The 24,907-nt window shown below is 32.9% G+C and overlaps 1 protein-coding gene across 1 annotated transcript in view; it reads left to right on the top strand.

Annotated features, from left to right (window-relative positions):
• The window catches only part of GABRG1 (gamma-aminobutyric acid type A receptor subunit gamma1), an 86,130-nt gene that overhangs the window by 39,363 nt on the left and 21,860 nt on the right, over positions 1-24,907 (top strand). The window contains exons 3-4 of the mRNA XM_031941570.1: positions 2,977-3,044; positions 23,247-23,467. Of these exons, the coding sequence (XP_031797430.1) occupies positions 2,977-3,044; positions 23,247-23,467 (289 nt within the window). The remainder of the gene's footprint in view (positions 1-2,976; positions 3,045-23,246; positions 23,468-24,907) is intronic.

Raw genomic sequence — 24,907 nt, 5'->3', positions numbered from 1 at the left:
GAGGAATAATCATACATGGGTGGAGCTGGAACATCTCTGAGGTGAAGATGATGATTCATGGTCTTACCAAAGTAAAGAAAAAAAAATGCTTAGCTCTTCCCAGACTGGGCTTCTGGTCTGCTTTGGAGAATGGAAGAATAACATTTGTAGCCATTGTATGAGAAGTGGACAAAGTAAAGATGAAATAGTCCTTCCTCATTTGGAGAGAGAAGGCAGTATTTTCAATTCTTCAACAGTTTTATATGTAGTCTAGGTGGGTATTCTCTCTATGAACACATGTCATAATTCATTCACTGTCTTTCTGCACATAGCTTCCCATAAATTCTGCATAGTTGAGGGATTCTACTATAAATGTCAAGAACTTTCAAAAGGAAAACTTAGGTTGTTTATTAATTATCCCTCATTCTTGGTACACGGCTACTCAATCTTTTCTGGCAATTGTGAACATCTAATGACATACTTTTTGTGACTTTTCTAATGCAAATCTTGATAAGCACTACAATATAGCTTACTTACATCTACCTTAAATATCTCTATTATCCTTTAGATAACTGAATTAATTCAAAAATATTTATTAAACACCTACTGTGCTAAATATTCAGCTTATAAATCACACCCTCAGGGAGTTTATAAATTACTGGGAGAAGAAAATACTCAAAACAATTTTAAAAAGGTGATGGAAAGATAATAAAAAAGAAAGAGGAAGAATTTTACTTTGAATTATCTTAGAGGGGGGAAAAGGCTTTTAATGATGCCAACCCTAAAATAGTGAAACAAAATCTAATTTTTAGACTCTTTTCCATGTTATCCCATTACTCTTAATGATATTAGCCACTAGATATGTGATTTTTGTTTCATTATTATAATTAAAATTCTTCCTCTTTCTTTTCTATTAAGACCCAATCTCCATTTGAGAGTAGATGTGCCCCTCTTTTTCAGCTCCTAGATATTTATAATCAGTCATCCAATAAAATTGTCTTTCACATTTTTAAAGCAAATAATTATAATTTTGATATATGTACATATAATATTGAAGAGGTCCCTTTAAGTCAACTCGGTAAATCTAATACTTCTTTTTGTAATGGGCTGAGGCTTGAGTTGATGCACTGAGGTCCCAAGCACATGAGGCTAAATAGTAATTGGACTATACTCTATTAATATACATGCTTGGATAAAGAATGGCCCCCACCCACTCTCTGTGCAAGTCCTGATGTGTTGTATAGGAATTGACAATTTTGGTGGGTGGAGGCAGAGAGACAGGAAGAGAGGCTGGGAGCAATTGGCCTGGGTTCCATGCTAGCAGCTGCTGGTCCTGTGGTTTCTGGTCTAGCTAGCTTCTTGACTCAGCTGCACACATTGCTATTGCCCATTCTTTTCCACCTCCGATCTTTCTTCACTGAGAATAAAGATTGACGATTTTCCCCTAACCTGAATTCCTGACTCTGGCTGATTTTAAAATACGTGGTCTTCACATCTTTTAACTGCCAGAAAAAAAATCAATCATTCTCATGGCTTTTAGTTTCTATATTTTTTTAGTAAACGTATGATTATAAAGGTGAGGTTTATTTTTTTAAATTAATTTGCAAAAGTCTTCAATCTAGTTCATTCATTATATACACACACATACACACACACACATTTCAATTCATGGAAGACTTCTTGTTTCATAATTCTCTCCACAAAGATCATAACTCAATTGATTTGGAATAAATATGGAACTTGGGTGACGTGCAAGGTCATATAGCTAATGAGTTTACAATATAGAGTGTGACTAAACTCTTCTTACATCACAGCCCTATATTCTACCTCTGCCATTTTACTTCTAAAGTCCTGAATAATTCTCTTTCTCTTTTAAACACAGGGATGGGAAAGCATATTTATTGGTCAATAAGCGTGAATATCACCAGTAACTTTTTTTCCCCAGTAACAATAAATTCTGGGTTTTTGAAGTTTGTTTGCTTTTCCCAAGCCTATGACATCTTTTCCTTTTTTAGCCACATTTAAAGGGAATTGATTCCTCAATCTCATTACAGAGTTGTTACCTCTAGTCTGGATCTTTTCTCTGTAGGTCACCTGTCAAGTCCATTTGAGATTTCTGTGTTTGTTTCCGTTTGTGTCATTTCTACTTCTTTAAGAAAAAAAAGCATAGCACTGCCACATTTGAATCCAAATGTTCTGGCTATGTTTAGTTGATGGAGAAAATTGTTTCACAGACATTTTCCTATTTTCACATAATGAACAATTGAAGAAAACAAGAATGTGTTAGTCCAAAGACAAGAAAGGTTATCCAAATATCAATTAGTATTTGAAGACTTGTTATGAAGAAATAGAATTAGGCTTACTCTTTTTATTTTTTTCTCTCATGGGGCCAGAACTAGCACCAATGAGTTAGAGATTTCAGCTCCACAGAAGAAAGGATATTCTAATAGCTGTCTAGCATTAAGATGGGTTGACTTGAAGCAAACAACTCCTGTCATTAGATGCATTCAAGCAGATCCTAGACTATCTCTTGTCAGGAAGATTGGAATAGAGGTTTCTACATTAAATATGTATTGAAATAAATCACCTACAGGGTCTCTTTTCAATTGCATTGTTCTACAAATCCAATCCATGCAACAATTGCATTCTTAAATGTTCTCATTTTAATTTTTAATTTTTCTCTTCCCTTCTTTCTCAATTTTTTTTCCCTTCCTTCCAACCTTTCACTTTTTTCTCCTTGATTCTTTCCATTTCTTTCTTTCTTTGCTTTCCTCCCACTATCAGGTTGGATAAATTTGTAAGTTAGGCTGTAGAACTGACAGTAAGTTGAAAGATGTTGTATGATTCCAAAACTAAAGTTTATTTTTATGACCTAAAAGACTAATTTTAATTAAATAATAATAATTGAATAATATTATGTCATTATTTTGAATTTTGTCTTTTTACCTTGCAAAGCTGATCATATCTGTGACTATTTTTGGTGTTATTATTTTTCAGTGAGACCCACAATAATTGAAACTGATGTTTATGTTAACAGTATTGGACCTGTTGATCCAATCAATATGGTAAGTCACAAATTAATATTAACAGTGAGAAAAAGCTTTCAAGGAAAGAATTCTTGAGTGAAGATCATAAAGTAACATATTGTTAATTAAATGTTGACTTGCCTTGGGATGTTATGATTAATTGCAAGGAAAAACAACTAAGTAAAGTTCTTTTTTATAAATGTTTTTAGTCTCTCGATTGTAAGAGAAAAGCCAGATTGCTACATTGATTTGGATGAACATCTTTTTGTAAATATATTATATATATATATATATATATATATATATATATATATATTTCATTTTCTCCCCATTTACATGGTAAAACAATTTTTAACATTAAAAAAAAAAAAACTTTTGAGTTTCAAATTCAATCTTTCTGTCACTCCTCCCCTGTCCACAGAGGGCAACAATCTGATCATGTAAAACATTTCCATATTAGTTATTTTGTACACATAGACTCAAATCCAAAAAGTGGGAAAAAAAAAAAAGGAAGAAAGAAATCGAAAATTACTGTTTCAGTCTGTATTTGTTAAATAAGTATTTATAGTTGGAAGGAACCTGAGTGATTATCTAAACTAACATAATCATCTTCCTGGCAACATCATGGAGGTATGCATGTGTACATGTGTGTGCTGAATCTTCGTTTATGCATGTATTTGTTTTTAAAACAAAAACAATTTGCTTAATATCAAAGGGCAAAGAAAATCAATAATGTCCAATTATCTATCATTCAAGACTAGAGATAGAAAGAATGGTCTAAAATGGAAAGGAAGAAGAAATCTCTACTACTGGAATGTGTGTGTGTGTGTGGGTGGGGGGAGAGAGAGAGAGAGAGCTAAAATGAAAGATGAGAGAGCTAAAAAGAAAGATAAGACCAATTCATTTGCATTTTAGACATCCATAGTGATGATACCATTTTCAAATATATATTTATTGCTATTATATTTCTGATTGTTCCCAAGCAAATTTTTGAAGGAGACAAAATTAACCTTCAGTATTCCCATCTTCCCTGTGTTTAATGATTTAAATTATCTAATTTCCATTTCTTTTATAAAATAAAGGAGGCAAAGTCAATAACCTCTAAATGTCCTTCCATTTCTAATCTAATATATCCTCCTTTTTTCATTTTTTTTCTCTTTTCCTTTTCTTAGATGGGGTACTGCCTATTTTTGATTAAATTGTTTCAAATACTTACCTACTACTGTAATACTGAAAATGTGATATTCATCAAGGTGATATTATCCCTAAAAATAAAAATAAAGGGACAATTGACAGAGGCCATCAGTTAATTCAAAGACATTAGAGTTTAACAGGGAGCTCATTTCATGTTAAGGTCTTATTGAAATAGTCCCAGACTCCCTGAAATCTTTATAAAGCATTTTGCAAAAATTATGCAAACATTATTATTTACACACATATTTTCATCACACAGTATTTTCATAGTCTACTATGATAACAGTTGTAGTCTTTTATACTATGTAAATGACTATATATTCTACATTTTATAAGACTGGTTCAGGTAGCCCTATGGTATTTGTGGAAGGATAATTAAATCATTATAGACAAATAGTCTAGTACCAACTACTAGTATATATCACTTTGCACATAGTAGGTGAAATACTTGTTTAATTGAAACAAATGGAATTTTCCAAGAGCTCGATTCTTAAGATAATGATAGAAATATTATCTTCTTTGTTTGGTCATTATATTCTTTCTATGAAAGGATTGCATTTTAATCTGAGTTTCTGTGGTTAATGTTTTTATATTATATATATATATATATATAATAAGATTGATAGTAATTCCACAAATTTATAACTATCTTATCATTAATGGGGTAAGTAGTACATATATTTTTAATGTGTAACTAATTTTATTAAAAATTGTACTATATCACAGAACACAAATATCTTTATCTCTCTATTTTCAATATAAATATTATTCTAATATTTTATATTGGGCACAGAAAGGGGAAAATTATAAATGTTTCTCTTATAACTATGCACAAAATACCACCATGACTAATATTATATTTAATAGGTAATATAAAAAAGAAATTCCTTTATATTTTTCTTCAAATTCCCAACTATAACATTGTTTTAACTAATACCACCATTCCTAGTCACTCTCAATAAACCTAGTTATTTTCTGTTCTTCTCTATGTCCTGTACATATCATCCATTACTCAGCCATACTGTAGTGTTTTTGAATTGGCTCTTTGTTTCTGAAGTCTGAGCTCAGACCTTCTCTTGAATGCCCTGGATGGTATTTTATTTTTATCTTTATCTTCTTGGTCCATCAATATCCCCACCATTCCACCTTTGTTTTTTTTTCCTTTTCCAAAGTATGCATTTGATGTCTTGGGTTTATAATGATGGCCAGTGCATGTAAGGATTAATTTGAATATGTGATTATTTCTTTGATTGATAACTGACATCTTTGATGTCTTATTAACTTTGCTAAACCCTAACCCATATGTGTGTATGTGCATGTGTGTGTATTTGCATATATGCATATAAGTGCATAAATTTATACTCTGTATACACATATATTTATACACATGTGTATATTTATATATGCACATACATATTGGTGCTTGTTCAAGAATAAAATAATTTAATAATTATTTGAATAATATAATAATAGTTTAATTATTTGTTGATTTAATCTGAAATCACAAGTTTTCCCAGTGAACCTAAGTACATATTGATGTTCATAATTGCTATAGAATATCCCTCCAGATTATCCCACTGGCAGCTAAAACTTACCCAAACTAACATAATTATCTATCATCTTTCTCCCTAAACCTTTTCCTCATGACCTCCCTTTTTCTGTCTGTGACATCATCAATATCCACCCAGTTCCCTTCATGATTTTAACTTTAAGTTGTCTTGTGAATAATCTACATTTGTTTCACCTTTATAACATTGGTGTTTTCTTCTTTCACATTCCTTTTTCTCTACCGAGGTCCTCATCACCACTTCTTGTAATGATTACAAATGTTTCTACTCAAAGTTTCCTTTAGTTTTCCTGTTTCTACTAGCTCTTACCTTACTTACCTATGCCATCCTTCATAAGAGTTTCAGAATAATCTTATTATGTATAAGTCTCATTATGCCAGTCCTCCTCTCTTCTGTTAAAGACTTTATTAGGTCCCTGTATCTTACTCCCCGCTATACACTCTTCGATTTAATTAGACTGGCCCAGATGATGTTCCTTGACCATCTTATCTTCCATTCCTATATCTTGGCACTAACCATCTCCCAAGCCTAAAATTCTCTCCCTACTAACTTTATCTTTTGGTTTCCTTCATCCCAACTTTCCTGGCTCCCAACCAGCCCTCTGTAATTGGTTTGAGCCTTGTCTTAGCAGATTTCCTTCTATCTTTTCTATGTATTTCTTGCATGTAATTGAAACTACCTAATATATGTACATACAATTGTATTAGACCTGTCTGTGGTATGTTACCCTTCCTTATTTGTGGATAAGCTCCTTAAGGAAACTGGGTTAGATCTTAACTAAAATTTATATCACAGTTTTGATCTGAACATGGCAGGTAGGTAATTTTGAATGTTTTTGTTTGTGATTTTAATTGGCATAAAATGAAAAGATAGCATTTCTTTTTCCCTTTAATTTGAACTAGTTCTTGAATTTCTACAGAATTGTTTTAAGAACTAATGGAAAGAATAATGGGGGTAGGATGGAAGGAGAAATGCAACTGAAACACTGAATTGTCAATTCTAAGGTTGTTAAAATGCTATTTACATTTGGTTAACTCCGGTGCAGATCAGATGTGATTTTGTAGCTGTCTAGTCAGGTTATATGCAGTTGTGGGGAAAACTAGTCAGATCAAGTGGAAAGAATCCTTCCCCAAGAGACAACAAACCTGGATCATACATCTGGCTCTGACACTAAATGATGCCATGACTGTTTTCAAATCTACATAACTTCTTGGTAGTTCTATTTTCTTATCTGTAAAGTGGATTGCTGGGATAGTTGAAAGTAAATTTAATCTCTAACTATTATTATTCTATAATTCCCTTTACTTATTTCATAATTTTCTTCCATGAATACCTTGAATGAGTATGGGAAACCATTTAGAAACATATATATGGAAAGGGCTTGCTTTTTCTATTAGAAAAATAATGTGTCTAAAACATAAATTTATCTATTTTAATTTTATGATAATATTTTTTATTAATTAGCAGATGCTGGCCTTTATTCAATTTTAGTTCATAATCTACTTCTCTAAACTTCCTTCATCTTCTTTCAAGCTTTTGTTTCTCAGAAATTATAGTACACTACATTTATGGACTACTGAATACTTTTAAAGTTGTTACATGCATTAACCAAAGGGCAGTATAATCCTTTAATACTAAAAAGATGGTGGTTGATTTTTTAAAAATTAAAAATCATTTATAATGCTAACAGAACTTTGACAGGAACAAGTGTAGATCACTTTTGTGTTTTAAGTTTGGCAAAACACTCATAACCCTCAGAGTAAGCTTATGTAGCTATTATTTTTCCCAATTAACAGAAGACAAAACTAGGTCTGAGAGAGATTAAGTGATTGTCAGAGAGATAATATGTATCTAAGAGAGAATTTGAATCTAAATCTCCCAATTGCAATCTCAGCATCCTATCCACTATATCACTTTGCCCTACATGTGACTTTCAGGAAGTTTCAAAATTTACAATACCAGATGAAAGCATTAGCCAGTTGAATTTCTTTCCCTCTAGGGGAAATTTCTACTTATTCTTCAAATTCTACACTTATCATTAATTAAAGATAATTTTAAAAAATCTAATTAATTAAAATGCAATTAAAGATAAACAGTAAAATTAAAGTAGCATGGAAAAGTCATCAATATTTTACAGATTATTTTAATGCCTCCCATAGGCAATTAATGGGAACCAAAAAGCATAGAAGATCATGTAACCATCAAGTTATGATCAAATAGGAATTTAATTTCAGTAATATAAAATTTTGCTAAGATCAGACATTAAGGTCAATGATTAACCAAATCCTAAGGTACCTCAAGCTATTTTAGAATTAAAGGCTTCTTACAGCCTTTCCATGCTATTGTCATTAAGAGATTTAACAAAGATTATAAAAATTGATATTTCTACTCAAGAGAGTCTAAAATAATTGACAACTATTTCTTATAGAAAAAGACAATTTACCTAATTATAGAAAGAGTGAGATATAATTATCTGAATTGTGTCTTAGATACTATGTAACCCTGGGCAAATCGCTTAATTTCTTTCAGCCTCAGTTTCTTTATGTATAAAATGGGAACAACAAAACCTGTAGATTTTAAAAGATAATATTGTTGGAGGAATAATCAAATGAGATGATGTATATAAAATTTATTCCTAGCCTTAATGTTTCCCAATAAATGTTTTGTAGAAGCATCTGTGAAACTTGGGGCAATATATCTTTGAAGAACCAATATGTATAATATGTACAATATGTTATATGTTACAATAGCCTTGGGGTATAGTGATACCCCGGAGTAGATAGCTTTCTTATACAAGGAATTCTTCCTGGAGTAATAACTTATATTCATGGCTTACAAATAACTTTCATTCCTCACACAAATGTTCTTTTTTCTTCTAATTACTACCTGGTTCAAAGTATGGGTCAATAATATTCCCACGTAAGTGACTGTATAATTCAAAGAACCTGAAGCTCTGGGTAACGATAGTTACCCAGTTCTAGGGGAGTTGTAACAACATAAACTTGGATTTTCAGCCCTAGAATTTTCAAATCAGTGGCATTTACTATGGTTCTTCAAGGCTTACTGACAAGCAGACAATCTTAGCCCTGGTTAAAAGATTTCAGTCTTGCTAATAGGATGATATGAGAGAGAATGGATCTATATGTATATTAGATCTATATGTATTTTTAATTTTTTTATTATTTTTTAAAGTAGGATTATTTAGATCATAGAGATTAAATATGTACATACATACATATGTATATTAGATAGCTATTCCTGTATTATTAGGCTTTTGCCAACTCTTAGTTCAAATCCTACTTTCCACAAGAAGCCTTTCTGTATTCTCCTTGATATTAATGAAATCCATTTGAGTTGATCTCCAATTTGTCCTACATGATCTTATTTGTACAACATTATTTTCCTCGGGAGCTCCTTGAAAGCTGTATTGCTTTTGCCTTTCATTGTATCTCTAGCACTTAAAAGGATTTCTACTCTTCCCTCTCTGTTTTGGGACTGAGGAATATTTTGTTTCTCTGGAATGTTCTATTAAAATGGAAATGTGTTGGAGGAAGGTGATAGGAAGCTCTTTAAGGCCTTAGTTCATATTATTTTTATCATTATCATTATAATTTAGCATTTCTACCTTGCCTACCATGGGTCAAGTAGAATACTAAATGCATTACAAATATATGCAAAAAATCTAACTCTTTTAAAAATACTGAGAAGTTGTTACTTTTATTACCTCCATTTTGTGATTGAGAAAACTAGAGGTATTGAACCCTGCATTTCTGGGAGTCCAATGGCTAGTAAACTTCTGAGGACTGATTTGAACTCAGGTTTTCCTGGCTCTAGACCCAGTGCTCTATTCACTCTCTCACTTAACTGGATCTAACAAGATGTATAAATAGATAAATGGGTGGATGAATAAATGATGGATGTATGAATGGATAGATAGGCAAGCAGGCTTTCAGAGAGAGAGAGAGAGACAGACAGAGAAGTCAGAGAATAAAGGCAGAAACAAAGAGAAAGACAAAGAGGGAGAGTCAGAAAGAGATAGAAAGGGAGAGAGAAAAATGGGAGGTAAAAGAGGGAACAAGAAAGAGGGGGAAGGAAGAGAAAGGGAGGTAAGAGAGAGACAAAGTGAGAAAAGCAGATACACACACAAACACACATACACACACACACACACACACACAGAAAGAGAGAGAGACAGAACTTTTTAGTGTTAACTGTGTCAGGCTATATAGATCATCAAAAAACAAATAAAAGTTCTGTAAATATGTAGACTGGAAGTTCATTATGATTTCACAATGTGATAGGATAGTCAAAAATAAATAAAGGAAGCTATAATTATTAGCTTAAGTCCAATGTTAGCAAGCCAATGATTTCATTATAATTTTTACAGGACAGATATTATCTAGAATACTGTGGGCTCATATTTTGGGGCTCATATTTGAGAAAATGATTTACAAGGTTAAAGAGTGCTTGGGGCAAGAAAATCAGGATGGTTTAGTGTCTGAAAGATCATGTATTATGAGGATAGATTGAAAGAACTAGTAATGATCATCCTGCAAAAAAGAATACTTAGAAGAGTCCATAGTAGTTGTCTTCTAATTTTTTGAAAAATGATTTATTGCTTAACATTTTCCCAGTTGGCAGACAAGGGACAGTGAGTACCAATTTCACAGAGGCTAATTTGGTGTTACTTTGAAGAGCAGATGAACTTTTTAATAAGGAGAGCAGTGTTAAAATAGAAAAGTATGCTTTAGGTTTTCTCATTATTATAGGTCTATAGGAAAAACTTGATAACTTCTTGGCAAATATTTGGGAAGGGAAAATTTTCTTTCAAGTACAGATTGGGGTAGATGAATAATGAGATCTTTTTAACTTAGGAAGCTTGATTTCTATGTTTCTCTGAGATTGGATGGCAACTAAAGGAGGAAAAATGTGTACCTAGAGGCATGGGTATATGGGCAATGGAGGCTAGGGATGGGGAATTGAAGACAAATTTTGTCTACTTTGTACTCTTTTTTTTCTAATGACTGATCCTGTTCCTGCATATAACATTAAAAATAAATTCATTCCCTAGCCAGTGATACTATAACACCATTCCCCTGCATAAAACATTTAAAACTTGGTCACATGAAAATTTAAAGAATGTCAAATAAGATTGGTGTTTTAGTAAGTCTTCCATGAAAGTACGCATTTTCAAGGCCTCTTATACTCTTATTTATGTTACTTGCTCCTTAAGACCACTCAGTTCCATATTAAACTCATAAGTTTTGTAGATTAATTAAATGTTTTTAATGTAGCATTTTGATTTCCTTCATGGTGAATTTAAACTGATATCTTTACTTTGGTAATTAAATGAATTTTTGGGCAGCCATTTTTGAATGAGGAAAATATGTCTGTTTGGAAATAATTTTTAAAGTATTGTAATAACGTAAATGGTGTAGTAATCCTGGGAGTTTTTTACTTAAGAAAACACACATCAAGGACTGTGTTTGTGGATTTAGAAGTCAACTTAGTCATGTACAATTATGATATGAACACTCCTCAAAGGAATGCATATGTTACCCTTCTAATAGCCCAATGAAAGCATTTTATGATTGAAAACACCTTAATTTTCTGCATGAGGAAGATGGATAGCGGTGCATTTTTCCCATAAGATTTTAATAATATAAATAAATACAAACATCAGACCATGCAATGTAGACTCTACTGCCAATTTTTTTTTTTTTTTTTCAGATAGAGCTTTATCAAGCTTCAATAGTCAGTCTAATTGAGCCAACAAGGATTGCACTCGAATATATCACAGATACACAGAACTATCTGGACAAACTTCTTTTGAAATGTAATCTAGTTATATTTAGACAAATTCAGAAATTATAAAGGTCACATCCAGAAATGTAAAATGCTTAGTTCTTGGTGGCTCACATTAGATTGTCTTATATCACAAACTTCTATGGGTAGAGATTTTTTCCCTGTTAATTACAGAAAGTTTTAAAAGTAAATAAGTGGGATTATTAATATGTAACATGCTTTTGTGCTTTGGTCTCATGTAAGTACGTAAATTTGTATTTCATAATACTATGCATATTGAAAAGGCATGATAAATAATTTCAGCTATGTAAAAATTGTTTCCTTAAGAAGTATAATAATTTTACCTCTAAATGTTGGGAAACTAATATGATCCGAACTTATATCTAAAGGGTATCTTGGAATCAACCAATTATAGCTATAAGAAATGCCAAAGGAGTAAGCTCCATTTGCCACCTTCATTCCTCTGGACAAAGAACATGAGCATAGTTTTGTGGTGGTGAAGGTGATAGTTTTTTGGGTATATGTAATTTATTCAACGAGATATCCATTTAAGCATTTTTGTTTGTTTTGTGTTGCATTATGTTATACTTTGGTCCAGAAGTGTAATTTCAATGGACTAGTTAATTCAGATGTATAACTCTTAAGTAGTTTTGAGATCACCTTTCTCATTCTGTGTTGCAAGTAGAAGGTGTGCTAAGCCTTATCTTTTATACTAGTCAGAATATGTCAAGTATATGACAGTCACTTCAGATCTTAGATTTACCTCTTTTGTTGGTATTTCAACCAATAGCAGAGAGGTTATAAAGTGAACCAAACAGCACATATCTGCTACTCACTTAGAAAACATGTAGTGGTCATTCTGTTTTCCATCAGCTTTTTAATCAGTGAAGCTGATGAGATACATCAAGTCAGGAAGGTGAGGAGTCATATGGAATTAATTCAGAAGCTCAAACCATCTCCAGGTCAAGGAGAAAGCTTTATTGTGAAGTTTTAATAGGTGAGCAAAAGTTTCTAATGAACTAGTAATCAACAAGAAAAAGGTGAGACCTTTTATGGGAAAGGACTTCAGAGAAGGTGAACTAATTATGTTATTATGAATGGCAGTAAGTTAACTGGTGGTCCTGGCTTCACTCCATCAACAAGACTTTCTTGATTCTATAGATTGGCATTTTCATAAATCAGGTCAGTAATTAAAGCTCTTATTTTAGGTCCCCCATGTGACATTTAAAAAGATTCCAGAGACATAGTTTCTGGGTAATCATTTTATCAATAAAGCAAGAAGCTTATTAATAAAAGGAGGGTAATTTGGTCATTTCTCTTAGACCAAAGAGAATCATGCTGGTGGACTCACAGTTTATATAACCTTGCAAAGAGTAGGCGCATCAAACAATTTTCAAATCTAATTGACTAATATGATTGGAGGTGGGCTTTATTAAAATGAAGGACTAAATATCTATGGGATAGGCAAAGTTATTATTGTTTCTCCTTAATTCTCATAGAGGATCATCATCTTGGAGGTGATGTCATGATATGCAAATCAGTTGTGTTTAAGTGAAGATGGACTAAGCAAAATTACCAGCTTCACTTTCTCCTCTAGATCCATCTGGGTCCCAGGCAAGATATAGATCCTGAAGCCTGGAGATGGCCCTAGGTGCAGAGGAAAAAACTGACCTTTTTAAGCTAAGGTCTTTAACTGGTTTCATTTTGACTAAGGTCAAGACCATTCAAGGATTAAGGCTAATAATTGTGGCAAAGAATTGTTTCTTTTATCTAATCTAAACCCTTAGGGTTTCTGGCCTTAACAGAAACCATTTGCTATTTGCATCTACTCTGAGTGGATTAAATCCCAAACAATAACCAGGTAGGGTTTGGCTTGAGATCTGTAATTGGTAAATCTATGGAGCTGGAGGGATTTGACTTTGTCTTAGTCTTTAAGAAAGAAATCTAACCAGTAAATCCCAACATATCTTGAGAGGGTCCAGTATTTAAAATAAATAAATGAACATTTAAAAATTATATTCCTTTGTACAGAGTACTTGCAAGTAAGGTTATGATACATTTTTACCAAGTAGTATATAGAACTTATCATTAGCCAGTAGAAAAGTAAAATATTTTATGGTCTAATTAGCTTATTCATTTTTGGCGATTGTCTTGAGATTGGGTTCTTCCACTGTCATATGGGGCTAATCACAAGAATTTCTTGAAAATAGTAGAAATTAATCTAACTAGATATAGTTAATATAGATATATAGATATAATATATACATATATATGTATATATTATTATGTCCTCAGAATAATTGGGCAGTATGAGGCAAGAAGCCCTAAGGATCTTGGATTCCATATGAGGGGGAAGGCGAGATTTCATCCTGGTTTTTACTTTTTATTTATTTTATTTATTATTATTATTATTTTGGATCAGTTCTATTCAGTCTTTCACTCAGAGACGCCTTTCTAGATCAACTTATTTCTTGGAGGTTCAGAATAATGATAAATGTTAGGTGTGCTTTCAACTACACATGATCTCAGTCCATATCTAACACACCTAGCCCACTTTAACACTGATCACCTGGTAAAATAAAGTAGGGAATAATGAGATCCTTTCTTGAACTGAATGGCTAAGCATTCAAATTCTACTACAGAGTATGACTCCAATGGGCTGGCCATGTTGTTCAAATGCCAAATACAATTCGCCCCAAATAATTTTTATGGAGAACAAGGAACGCACTTACATGGAAGACAGAAGAAGCATACAAGGATATTCTGAAGGATATCTCTGAAAACCTTTGATATCAATTGTGAAACATGAAAGACACGGATCCATGATGTCCCAAATTGTGTGCTCACAACAAAGAAGGGGCCATGGTCTCTGAGCAAAGCAGAATTGCAGGAGCTCAAAAGAAACATGATTTGGGCAGATTTAGAGATATGTCCAAACTCACTAAGGCATCATTGGTGGATGGATTGAACCATTCTAGAAAGCAGGCTGAAACTGTGCCCAAAGGGCTATAAAATTGTTCATACTTTGTGACCCAGAAATTCCATTACTGGGTCTGTATCCCAAGGAAATCATAAAGGAGGGGAAAGGATCCTCATGTGCAAAAGTGTTTGTATCAGTTCTTTTTGTGGTAGCAAGGAATTGGAAAAGGAGTAGTTGCCCAACAATTAGGGGATGGCTGATGAAGCTGTAGTATATGAAAATAATGAACTATTATTATTCTATTAAAAATGATGAACAAACTAATTTTAGAAAGTCCTGGAGAGATTTATATGAACTGATGCTGAGTGAAACAAGTAGAGCCAGGAACATCTTGTACACAATAACAACAGGAATATGTCATGATTGACTATGAAACACTTGGTTCTTCTTAGTGATTCAAAGCAATCCCAATAGACTTTGGACAGAAAATGCCATCTGCATCCAGAAAAAAAAAAAAAAAATTAAGGAGACTGAATGTAAATCAACACATGCTATGTTCACTTTTTTTTTTTTTCTATTTTTAAAAATCTCTTCCATGATTTTTTTTTCCTTTTGCTCTAATTTGTCCTTCCAACATGATTCATAAAATGTGTATTAAAAAATAAATTTACTAAAAAAAGAGATATGGCCATCCTAAAGGTTTATGTGGATTATCTGTACTCTGCCTGTAATTGAAGTTGAATAAGTTGAAGCAATTTCCCACCTACCCTAAAAAGGAGAAAGTGCTACCTAAATAAATCTCAAGCCAAGCACCATTTGGTCCTTGTTTGGGTATTGATTGACTCAGATTGAATGTAAATAGCAGTCATTTCTGCATTGGTCACAAACCCCAAAGTCTTTCCTTTTTCAGATTTATTTATTTAGATTTATTTTTGTTGGGGAAGGGGGAATTAGGTGAAAAAGGAGATTCTTTGCCTCAATAGGTCCCTAACCTTAATCATTGAATGGGTAAAAATTTAGTCAAACTGAAACCAGTTATAGACCTTAGTTTAAAAAGGCTAAGGTTTCTCATATTATACAGAGCCATATCCAGCCTTCTGGATCTATATCCTGCCACTGGACCCAGATGTCTCTGGAAGGGAAAGTGAGGCAAGCACGTCATGGCATCATCTCCCTGATAACATGATGATCTTTGAGAACAAAGGACAAACAACCTAATTATTTAATCTCTCTGTCAAAGAAGCTAGCAAGAAGAAAGGCTCAAACTACTAAAAAGAATATTTTGCAAATATCATTCCCTCCATTTAAAATCCATCCTATTAAAAAGAAACACTACTCCCTCCCTTGGGCCTTTTTCGTTAGCATATAACTTGACATACTCTTGTGCCACTTGCCCCCAGAGCTTTTTGTGGATGAGACAGAGATGCTGAATTTGCAACTGTCAACAAGGTATATTAGAAAGTTCTTTGCTGCTCTGATTTTCAGGCAGAGAGTGCTTCAGTTCAATGAAGCACTATATTATCTTTCTGTCTACTGGTCTTTAATATTCTCCTATCACAATATCTTTATTCACAAAATTCAGCCTGTTCTTTTTTTAATTTTTAATCAAACTGATCTCCACATCTGTAATAAAAATGTTTTACTTACCCCTTATTTTTACCCATTAACGTCTTTTTTATCTTAGTTTACGTGCTATTTTCTTCCATTGAATATATTTTAGTCCTTTATGGAGGACATAATTTCTTCGGATTTCCCTTCCTCTCCCCATTCCACACAATCTATTCTGTATAACTTCATGAAATATGTATTGTACTTACAGTTAACTTGTACTTCTAATCTTGTACAGTTATCTGGGTCCCCACATTATCTTAATTATGAAAACTACAAGCTTCTCTAGGGCAGGAACTCTGTTTTTTTTTTTTTTCTTTTAGTTCCTGGCACAAAGTAGAACTTTTAGAAATATTTATTGAATTGAGCACAATTTGGACATAGAATTAAAAAAAAAAAAACAAAAATTTCAAGATTGGAAATTCTTTCTGGGCCATTTACCAAAAACTTAAAAATTAGGCAACCATATTCTATTTTGCAAAACAAATTTAATAAATTAGAATGTGTCAAAATTTTAAGAATGGTTAACAATAGAAAATACAGAAGTAATGGAAATTGTTCTTTGCAAATATTTAAAGGTGTATTTGTTATTATTGATGTGGACTTAATTTCTTTCCCCTATCTGGAAAAAACAAATCCAGCTATTATCAGACAAAACCAACTCCTAGACTATCTGGTTTGTATAGAGTGACTTGTAAGAATGGAACTCTTTATCATCCTCCACTGTCTATCCCTCAAATTTCTGGGCATCATTAAACAATCTTTGAGATAATGATTAGTATAGCTTTTAGACAAGTCTAGGATCCGCTCTGCCAGGTGTATTTCATCTGGTCCTTCCTGATCCCTCCCTCTGAGCTCTTTTTTTTCCTGGCATTTCCTTTCCTCCCCTGAAAAAGCCCCAAGGTTGTATTTTCCCTCTAAAAGATATGGCCATGATGATCTTAGCTAAGTTTGCTTCAGGGCTAAGCTCACTGTGATGTATACTTTCCTCATAATGTCTTTTCTTTCATGACATCTTCCTCCTTATTTTAGCTAACTGGTTAATCTGCTGAACACCTCTATGGATTTAGACCACCAATCAATGGCATACACAGGTCTCATGGCAATGCCCTTAATAGATTCTTGCAAACTCCTTTCCTTGGTAACTTTATTGCTCTCCTAACTCTATTTCACATTTTCCACCCCTGGTGCCTATTTTACCTCTTATTTTGGCTTTAATCTCTTCTCCTATATAAATTTATATTTTGGCAAAGAGAATGGCCACTGAATTTTCACATGTTCATTTCAAACTAGGAATTGCGACATCAATTGTTATTATAGCTCATGCAGTATACAATTAATATACACCTACTAGGTACCAGGAGCTTTATTAAGCAGTGTGGGTCAAGCAATTTTCTTTGCTTTCTTAGAGGCAGTTAGGTGACCCAGTGGAGAAATTGCTGAATCTAGAGCCAGGAAAGCCCGAGTTCATACTTGATCAAAGACACTTTCTCACTTTCTAGTTTTATGACCTGGGAAAGAGATTATGTCCGCTTTAATTTCCTATATTATAAAACAAGTATAAAATAGCATCTACTTCCTGAAGTAGTTGTGAAGAACATACAAAATCATATTTATAAACCATCCACCATAGTGTTGGGCACATAGTTTTTTTTTTTTTTTTTTTTCCTTCTCCCCTTACAATTTGGTCAAGAAAAAAATAAGATCCAAAAGTAATGCACTATAAAAAGAATTGCAGTATAAAAGAAAATTGCTAATATAGAAAATAATACATCTAAATCTTTCAACATAGATTGAGGATCTAAAGATATAATTTTTTATGTAAATATGTTAAATATATTAAAACATATTAAACATATTAAAATATGTCATGAGTACATGAATGATACAGTGTCTTAAATGGCATCCACATTGAGTTTATCCCTAGACTCTGAGAACCTTGAAATGTTTTTGCATAGACTTACAGTTAATATGAATTAGGGCGGAGACAGATAGGCAGAGACAGAGACAAAGACACAGTCAGTGTCAGAGACAGACACATATACTCATGCACATGCACACACAAGCAGAAATGGAAACATAGACATACTGGGGGGCTCCCGATACCACAGGAACTAGAGTTTCTGGAAGAAAATTCCACGTACTTTAGGAGACCATGATCTACCAACAGGAAGCTTTCATGTAGTAGAAAGGACCCTGGATTTATAATCCAAAGACCAGAATTTGAATCCTATGTTACCATTTCCTACCTCTGACAACAGGAAATTCATATAGCCTAAAGAACTCATTTTCTGAGTCTAATTTTCCTCACCATCAACCCTCCCCACCAAAAAAAAACTGTGAGGATTAAATGGACCAATGCATAAAATAGTTCTTCCCCCACAAAAAAGTGCATACTAATTAAAAAACATATACAATTATCGTTAATAGCTTAATGATCTTTATTATTACTATCATTGTCATCATCATCATTGCTGTGTTCTAGGCACTGGTGAAGAATACATGGCACAGCCACATTTTATCAGTGTAAATGAAGAACCAGAATCTGAGGAAAATTGACATAATCCATCCTGTAAGATCTTTTCCTGCCAGGGAAGCAATTTCTACCTCCTGAATAATAAACAGAATAGTATATACATTGAGTATAACCATATTCTTATTGGAATATGAAATTGATAGTAAATTATCTTTGGGGGAAAAGAATGAAGGAATTATGTTAATACCAGAATCGAGTGAAGGGGGTGGGAAGCTATGGGAGGGGGAGTGTGTGATGGGGGAAAAAGTCAGTGTGGTCTATTTGTTACAAAGCAGATTGCTGCAATAGATAAAGTAAATGAGAATGGTGTGAGTGGGATTGCTTTTTGCTTCATCAGCTTCAGATGAAGAAATCCTTAATGTACATTTGAATTGAATTACATAAAGGCTAAGGGGAAAAAAAGCAATCCTATTTTGTTATCACAAGAGGTGGTCCCTCAGTAGATGCACTACATATGTACAGTTCTGATTATGAATTTCTTGTGCCTTATAAAATGATCACATCTGAATATGATAATTTTTTTTCATGTGTCATTTTTATCAACATAACTGTTCCACTGGTTTGTGCATTTTAATTTAAAAATATATTTTCTCAACTACTTTCTGAAGTCTGGTCACAAGTCACTATTATTTGGACAAATTAATTTAATCCAACATTAAATTTTTGGCAAGGGACAAATAATAGGTCTAAAATAGTAAGATCTGATAAGTGAATATTTATTTGACTAAAAAATAAAAATAATTCAATCAGATTAGATACTTAATATGTTCCTTGTTTTATATGTCTTTCTTCTGTGTGTATGGGTGTATTTGTGTAGTTTGTGTGTGTGTGTGTGTGTGTGTGTGTTTAGGGAAAAGGATAAAGAGTAGACCTGAGATTTCATTGTTGTAGTAAACTCAAAGATAAAGAAGAAGCTTCCTTTAATGAGTTAGTGTGGTACCTTCTTTACAATTTGTTTTAGAAGTGGCTTATGTCCTTGAGAGCTTGAAAGATTTGCTCATGATTATGAAACCAGTATTTATATGACAGGGGTGGGAGGGGAGGAGAATGGGACCTCTGCAATCCAGTTCATCCTCATTCCAAAGTCACCTATCTAGTACATAATATTGCTATTCATACATACAGGCATAGTACATATAGTTATTTGTAAATAAATCATTTCTCTACTATACATACTTAGATGAGAAGTAGCATGGCTGGCTGGATATAGAGGTGACTTTGGGATCAAGAATACTGATGTTGATGGGATCTATACCTAAATATAAAACATACTGGACTGGTAAAGCTGGACAAAGTATTTTAACATCTTAGAGCCTTAGATCTACTATTTAAGTGTGTTAGATAAGTATAAATCCAAGATTAGATTCAGGTAAATTAAGGGCTTTAATCCTGGTATTGTCATATGCCTTCTAGATTACTTTGGATAATTCACTTCACTTTCCATGAAATTGTAGGGATTTCAAGTAAATCCTCTCCACTCCCCACCCCTTTTTAATCTTATTTTGGTTTGTTGTTTTCCTTCATGCTCTAAGAGGAACACAATGACATCACTATATTAGAGTGTGTTAGTGTGTCTATGACTGATCAGACCAATACGTGCTCACAATGCTCTATCCCAGGTGAGTCACAGATAGTCCCTATGAACATCTGAGATGACTTCTCTAACTTTGTGCATCTCACTTTTCTTCTGAGTTAATTCAATTCTGCTTTGCCCACAGAACAGCATCTTTTCTGATGAGGGCACACCATACTGGGTAGTCCTGTGGCAATGTGTCCCCAGACATGAATCAATTCATTCTGAGAATGTTGTTATATTGTTTTTTTCTGACTAGTATGTGAATATTTTGTGTGAGTTCTCCATTGAATAATCTCTTAGGAAAGTATATCTTTGACATTCAAGTGCTGTGTTTGGCTCTGTGGAGTTGCTCTTGCTCCAGTAAAGTTTGAATGCTTGGGGAATTTAGTTTGAGAAAGGACCTCAGGGTTTGGTTTCTATGGTAAGAAAAAAATATAATCCTATGTAGACAGTGCAAAATGAGGTGTACAGAAGAAGGGAAGAAATTTGAGACAGACTTTAAAGAATAACTAAGAGTTCATTAAGGAAAACTGGGGAATTAGGATAAACCTGGCACAGGAAAGGGCATGGAGCAGATGTAGATGAATGAAAACAGAAGGCTTGATTAGAGGATAATGGGTAGCCTAGTTTACTTGAGTAGTCACTTTGTGATTGAGTTGTCACTTTCAGAACCTTCCTTTTTTTTGGATCATTACCAGAAAAAAAAAAAAAAAGGAGGGGGGCTTATTAGTCTTATAGTTCTAAAATATAAGGTATGTAAATTATATAATTATATTACATGTAATTATTATTATAATTATATGACTTTATGATTCACTGTTTTGGGTGTAGCCCTTTCTGATTTTCATATAATAATTAAATACACACACACACACACACACACATATAGGCACATGTGGTTTTTCTAAGTCAATATGTAAATACTTACTGATTCTGATATAGTAGTTAAATATATAGATATGCACGTGTGGCTGTTCTAAGTCAATATGTAACTTCCAGGGATCCTTATGCATGCTTTAGTGGACCGCAATTCTATTTGAATTTGATTTATAAAGAATATTATTGTCATGTTTATGTCTATTAGGAAAAAATATCACAGAATAGCATCTCAGTGTTGTAAGAGATCCCAGAGATTAGCAAATCAAAATCAAACTTTAGCATCTGTCACAAATACTGGCCTGACAAGTGACCATTCAACTTTTAGTCAAAGATTTCCAATGTGGAAAAACATACTAGATACTAAGTTATCCCATTAATGCCTCTTATACATTCGTTCAGGCACAATAACAAAACACAAGATGTCTCTTTTCCTGTTATCGTTACTTAATTCTTTGAAGACATAAGAGCCTCTAAAAGATACTTTAAAGAGCATTATACTTCAGTATTTAAAGAATCCATGATTTTCATAAAGTGGAATTTCCTTCCACTGATTTTCAGTGCAGTTGTTCCTGTCTTAGTAGTTTTTTTCAAGTTACCTTGAGTGTGTGTGGGGGGAGGAGGCGATTATATAATGTAGGGTAGAGCAGTAGGGAAGGAATCACCCTTTAGTGAACCTGGTAATGAGAATCCTTAGATGACAGATTTACAGCCATCACAAGGGCTCTTCTTCAAGTCTTTCTAGTTACAGAGATGCTACCAAAGCCAGCAATTTGTCCCCTAGCTTTTATGAATACCGAGTCATCACCATGTCTTGATAAAGCATCCAAGTAGGAATTCAGTGGAGGAAGTAGGAACACAGAATATAAGGATTTTATTATCATGTTAATAAATTGTGCCTAATAAAGAAGATAACTTAATATTTTCTTCTATTACATTTGAAATTGAACAAACTAGCCTCCTTAATTCAATGAACCATTAAATAGGGAATAGTAATTTGAGTCCAAAGAATATGTCCTATTGCAGAAATTGTCTGTGGCCAAAACTTCTTAAAATGTACTTAACACTGTTTAAAATCATACAGATTCATCATGGTTAAATATTTTTCTTTTCCATTGTAATTACAATTATTCCTGAGAGGAAGCTTGGAGGCCTAGTGAAGGTAATGTTGGGTTTGGAGTCAGGAGCATAGAATTAAAATCCCACCTCCCAGTAATACTAGTTCTGTGGTACTTAACAGATAACTTCTATAGTTCATGTAATTCCCTGGGACGTTTATTATATCATAAAGAAATTTTTTGTATTAGGTATTCCCACCCTGGAAATTCCTCATACATATGTGTGTGTGGGGAGGAGAGAAATTAGTAAGTGTTGAGCATCTTTACCTGAAGCAAAAATAATAGCAAGTGGTAATGGAGACTTAGATTCAATAATTATTAGATAATATGCAAATTAACTGCTACAAAAATTGACAAAATCTGAACATTAAATTAAACATGATTGACTGAATGAAAATCAAGGATTTTAGTCCTAAATTAACTCTCTAATTTTTTTCATGAAAAGCATTTATTTATAATAAAAATGTTTTAATTGGAAAAAGTGAAAGAATGGTATTCATAATATTATTTGTAAAAACTTTGAGATATTATAATGGAATGGAAAATATTCTGCTTTAATTTATAATCTTGTAAGGTTACTATTGAATGCAAAGTATATTAGACTAGGAACTGAAACTAGATTCACTGTGATATTTGTTTGTTTATGTTATTGCCTTAATGTTGATAATATTTCAGTATAGTTTTTTTCTTTGTAATGTTTTAAATATAGTATATATAATTCATAAGTATTATTTCTGGGAACCCATATGCTTAAAGAGATTTTAAGGAGTCCATGACTCAAAAAATAGATAATAATCCTAGGTTCTTAACAAGTTAGAAATATTTAATAAGCTTCAGTCAATAATTAATCAATAAATATTAAGTGCCTACTATATGCCAGGCACTGTACTAGGCATTGAGGATATTGGCCTTATTGAGGTAGTTTACAACTTGGAAGAAGAGCTTGATATCCATAGAATTTAAAGAAATGCAAGATATAACTATCAAATAATAATAAAAAAAAACTTAACACACCTTTATATTTTTTATTTTCTTTTCAGGAATATACCATAGATATAATTTTTGCCCAAACTTGGTTTGATAGTCGCTTAAAATTTAATAGCACGATGAAAGTCTTGATGCTTAACAGCAACATGGTTGGAAAAATTTGGATCCCTGATACTTTCTTCAGAAACTCAAGAAAATCAGATGCTCATTGGATAACAACTCCCAACAGACTGCTTCGAATATGGAGTGATGGAAGAGTTCTCTATACCTTAAGGTAATTTTTTTGTTGTTATTTTAATTTGGAAAAAAAAATTTACCTTAATCCCTTTATCCATAGTAATGTTCTACAATCTATTAAATATTTTTCTTGTTTTTTTTTTTTAAATGGCAAATGCAGAAATTATATTTCTATATATCAGGTTTACAGTCAAGTTTCTAAACAAACAAGTTTCACAAAAGAAAAAGATTACATAATGTTTTAAAATATATTTATATTTCAAGGATGGTTATATCTTTACAAATGATGGACAGAAAGAAAGCTGTTCTGCAGATACAGTCCTCTTCATTTCCCAAGCTCTCCCTCAATCAATACTTTGTTATATCATTGTTTAACCATTTCAATCATGTCTGACTCTTCATGATTCCATCTGTGGTTTTCTTGGCAAAAATCCACAGTGATTTTTCATTTCTTTTACCAGCTCATTTTACAAATGAGGAACTGAGGCAAACAGGGTTAAGTGTCTGAATCTAATCTTCCTAATTCCAGATCATGCTCTCTATGCACTGCGTCATCTACCTCTCCAAACAATATGTATTTTTGTCTTTAAAAGTCATCTAAGTATATTTGCCACTCCAATTTTACTCTGCTGTCCTTGGAATATTGAAGCTTTCTCACAATGATACCTTATCAAAACCTACTCTTCTGCTCAGCTTCCTGTCAAATATTTTTTTCTCCTTTCTTCTCTTTCCCCAAAGTCCCCATCAAAATATAGCTGACCTAGATGCCACTTCCTTAAATCCCTTTCTTTTCTAGCTAAACTGATAAATTAATTCATGTTCCTCTAACATATTAATGGACATAATGAGAATTCTTTGTAGAATGAAAGTTGTAAGTGGCACAAAGAAAAATGGGAAAATAGATGGTAAGTGCAAGAGGTCTGCAGAATTTTATCCAATATGACTTTCTCATAAGTTTCATAAAGAATGATGAATAACCCAAAATGTGGTTAATCATTTACTAAGTATGAGTGAGAATTAATAGATAGACAACCTCTCTTCTCCAGCTATTAGTGCTTCCCCCCCACCCCCATATATTTCAAAGGATTGTTTTCTGATAGATTAATTTGCACCTTCATTGTCTCTATTCTGTTATGCGTAATCTGTATTCAGATTGTGTTCACCACCTCCAATAGTGTATATGTTATTTAAGAGGAGGGACAATTTTATTTTTGTCTTTTTTGTTACAAATGATCGCTAGCACAGGGCCTTGCACATCATAAGTTATTAATAAATAATTATTGGATAGAATTATATCTACAGTGGTTGACAAGAAGAGCCATACCACAGAGATCATCATTTTGCCGCATTATTAAAGTAATGGGCCAATGTATTATTCTCCATAGAGAGCTTACTTATATTTTAATAGGAGCTTATTAGTACTCAAGGAAAAGCAAAAACTCACAGGGAAAATTTCAGGTACTAAAGGAAGACACAT

Source organism: Sarcophilus harrisii, chromosome 6 (assembly GCF_902635505.1).
Source record: "Sarcophilus harrisii chromosome 6, mSarHar1.11, whole genome shotgun sequence".
Taxonomy (NCBI): Eukaryota; Metazoa; Chordata; class Mammalia; order Dasyuromorphia; family Dasyuridae; genus Sarcophilus; species Sarcophilus harrisii.
Note: the sequence above shows the minus strand (reverse complement) of the source record. Positions and strands in the feature narration are given on the sequence as shown.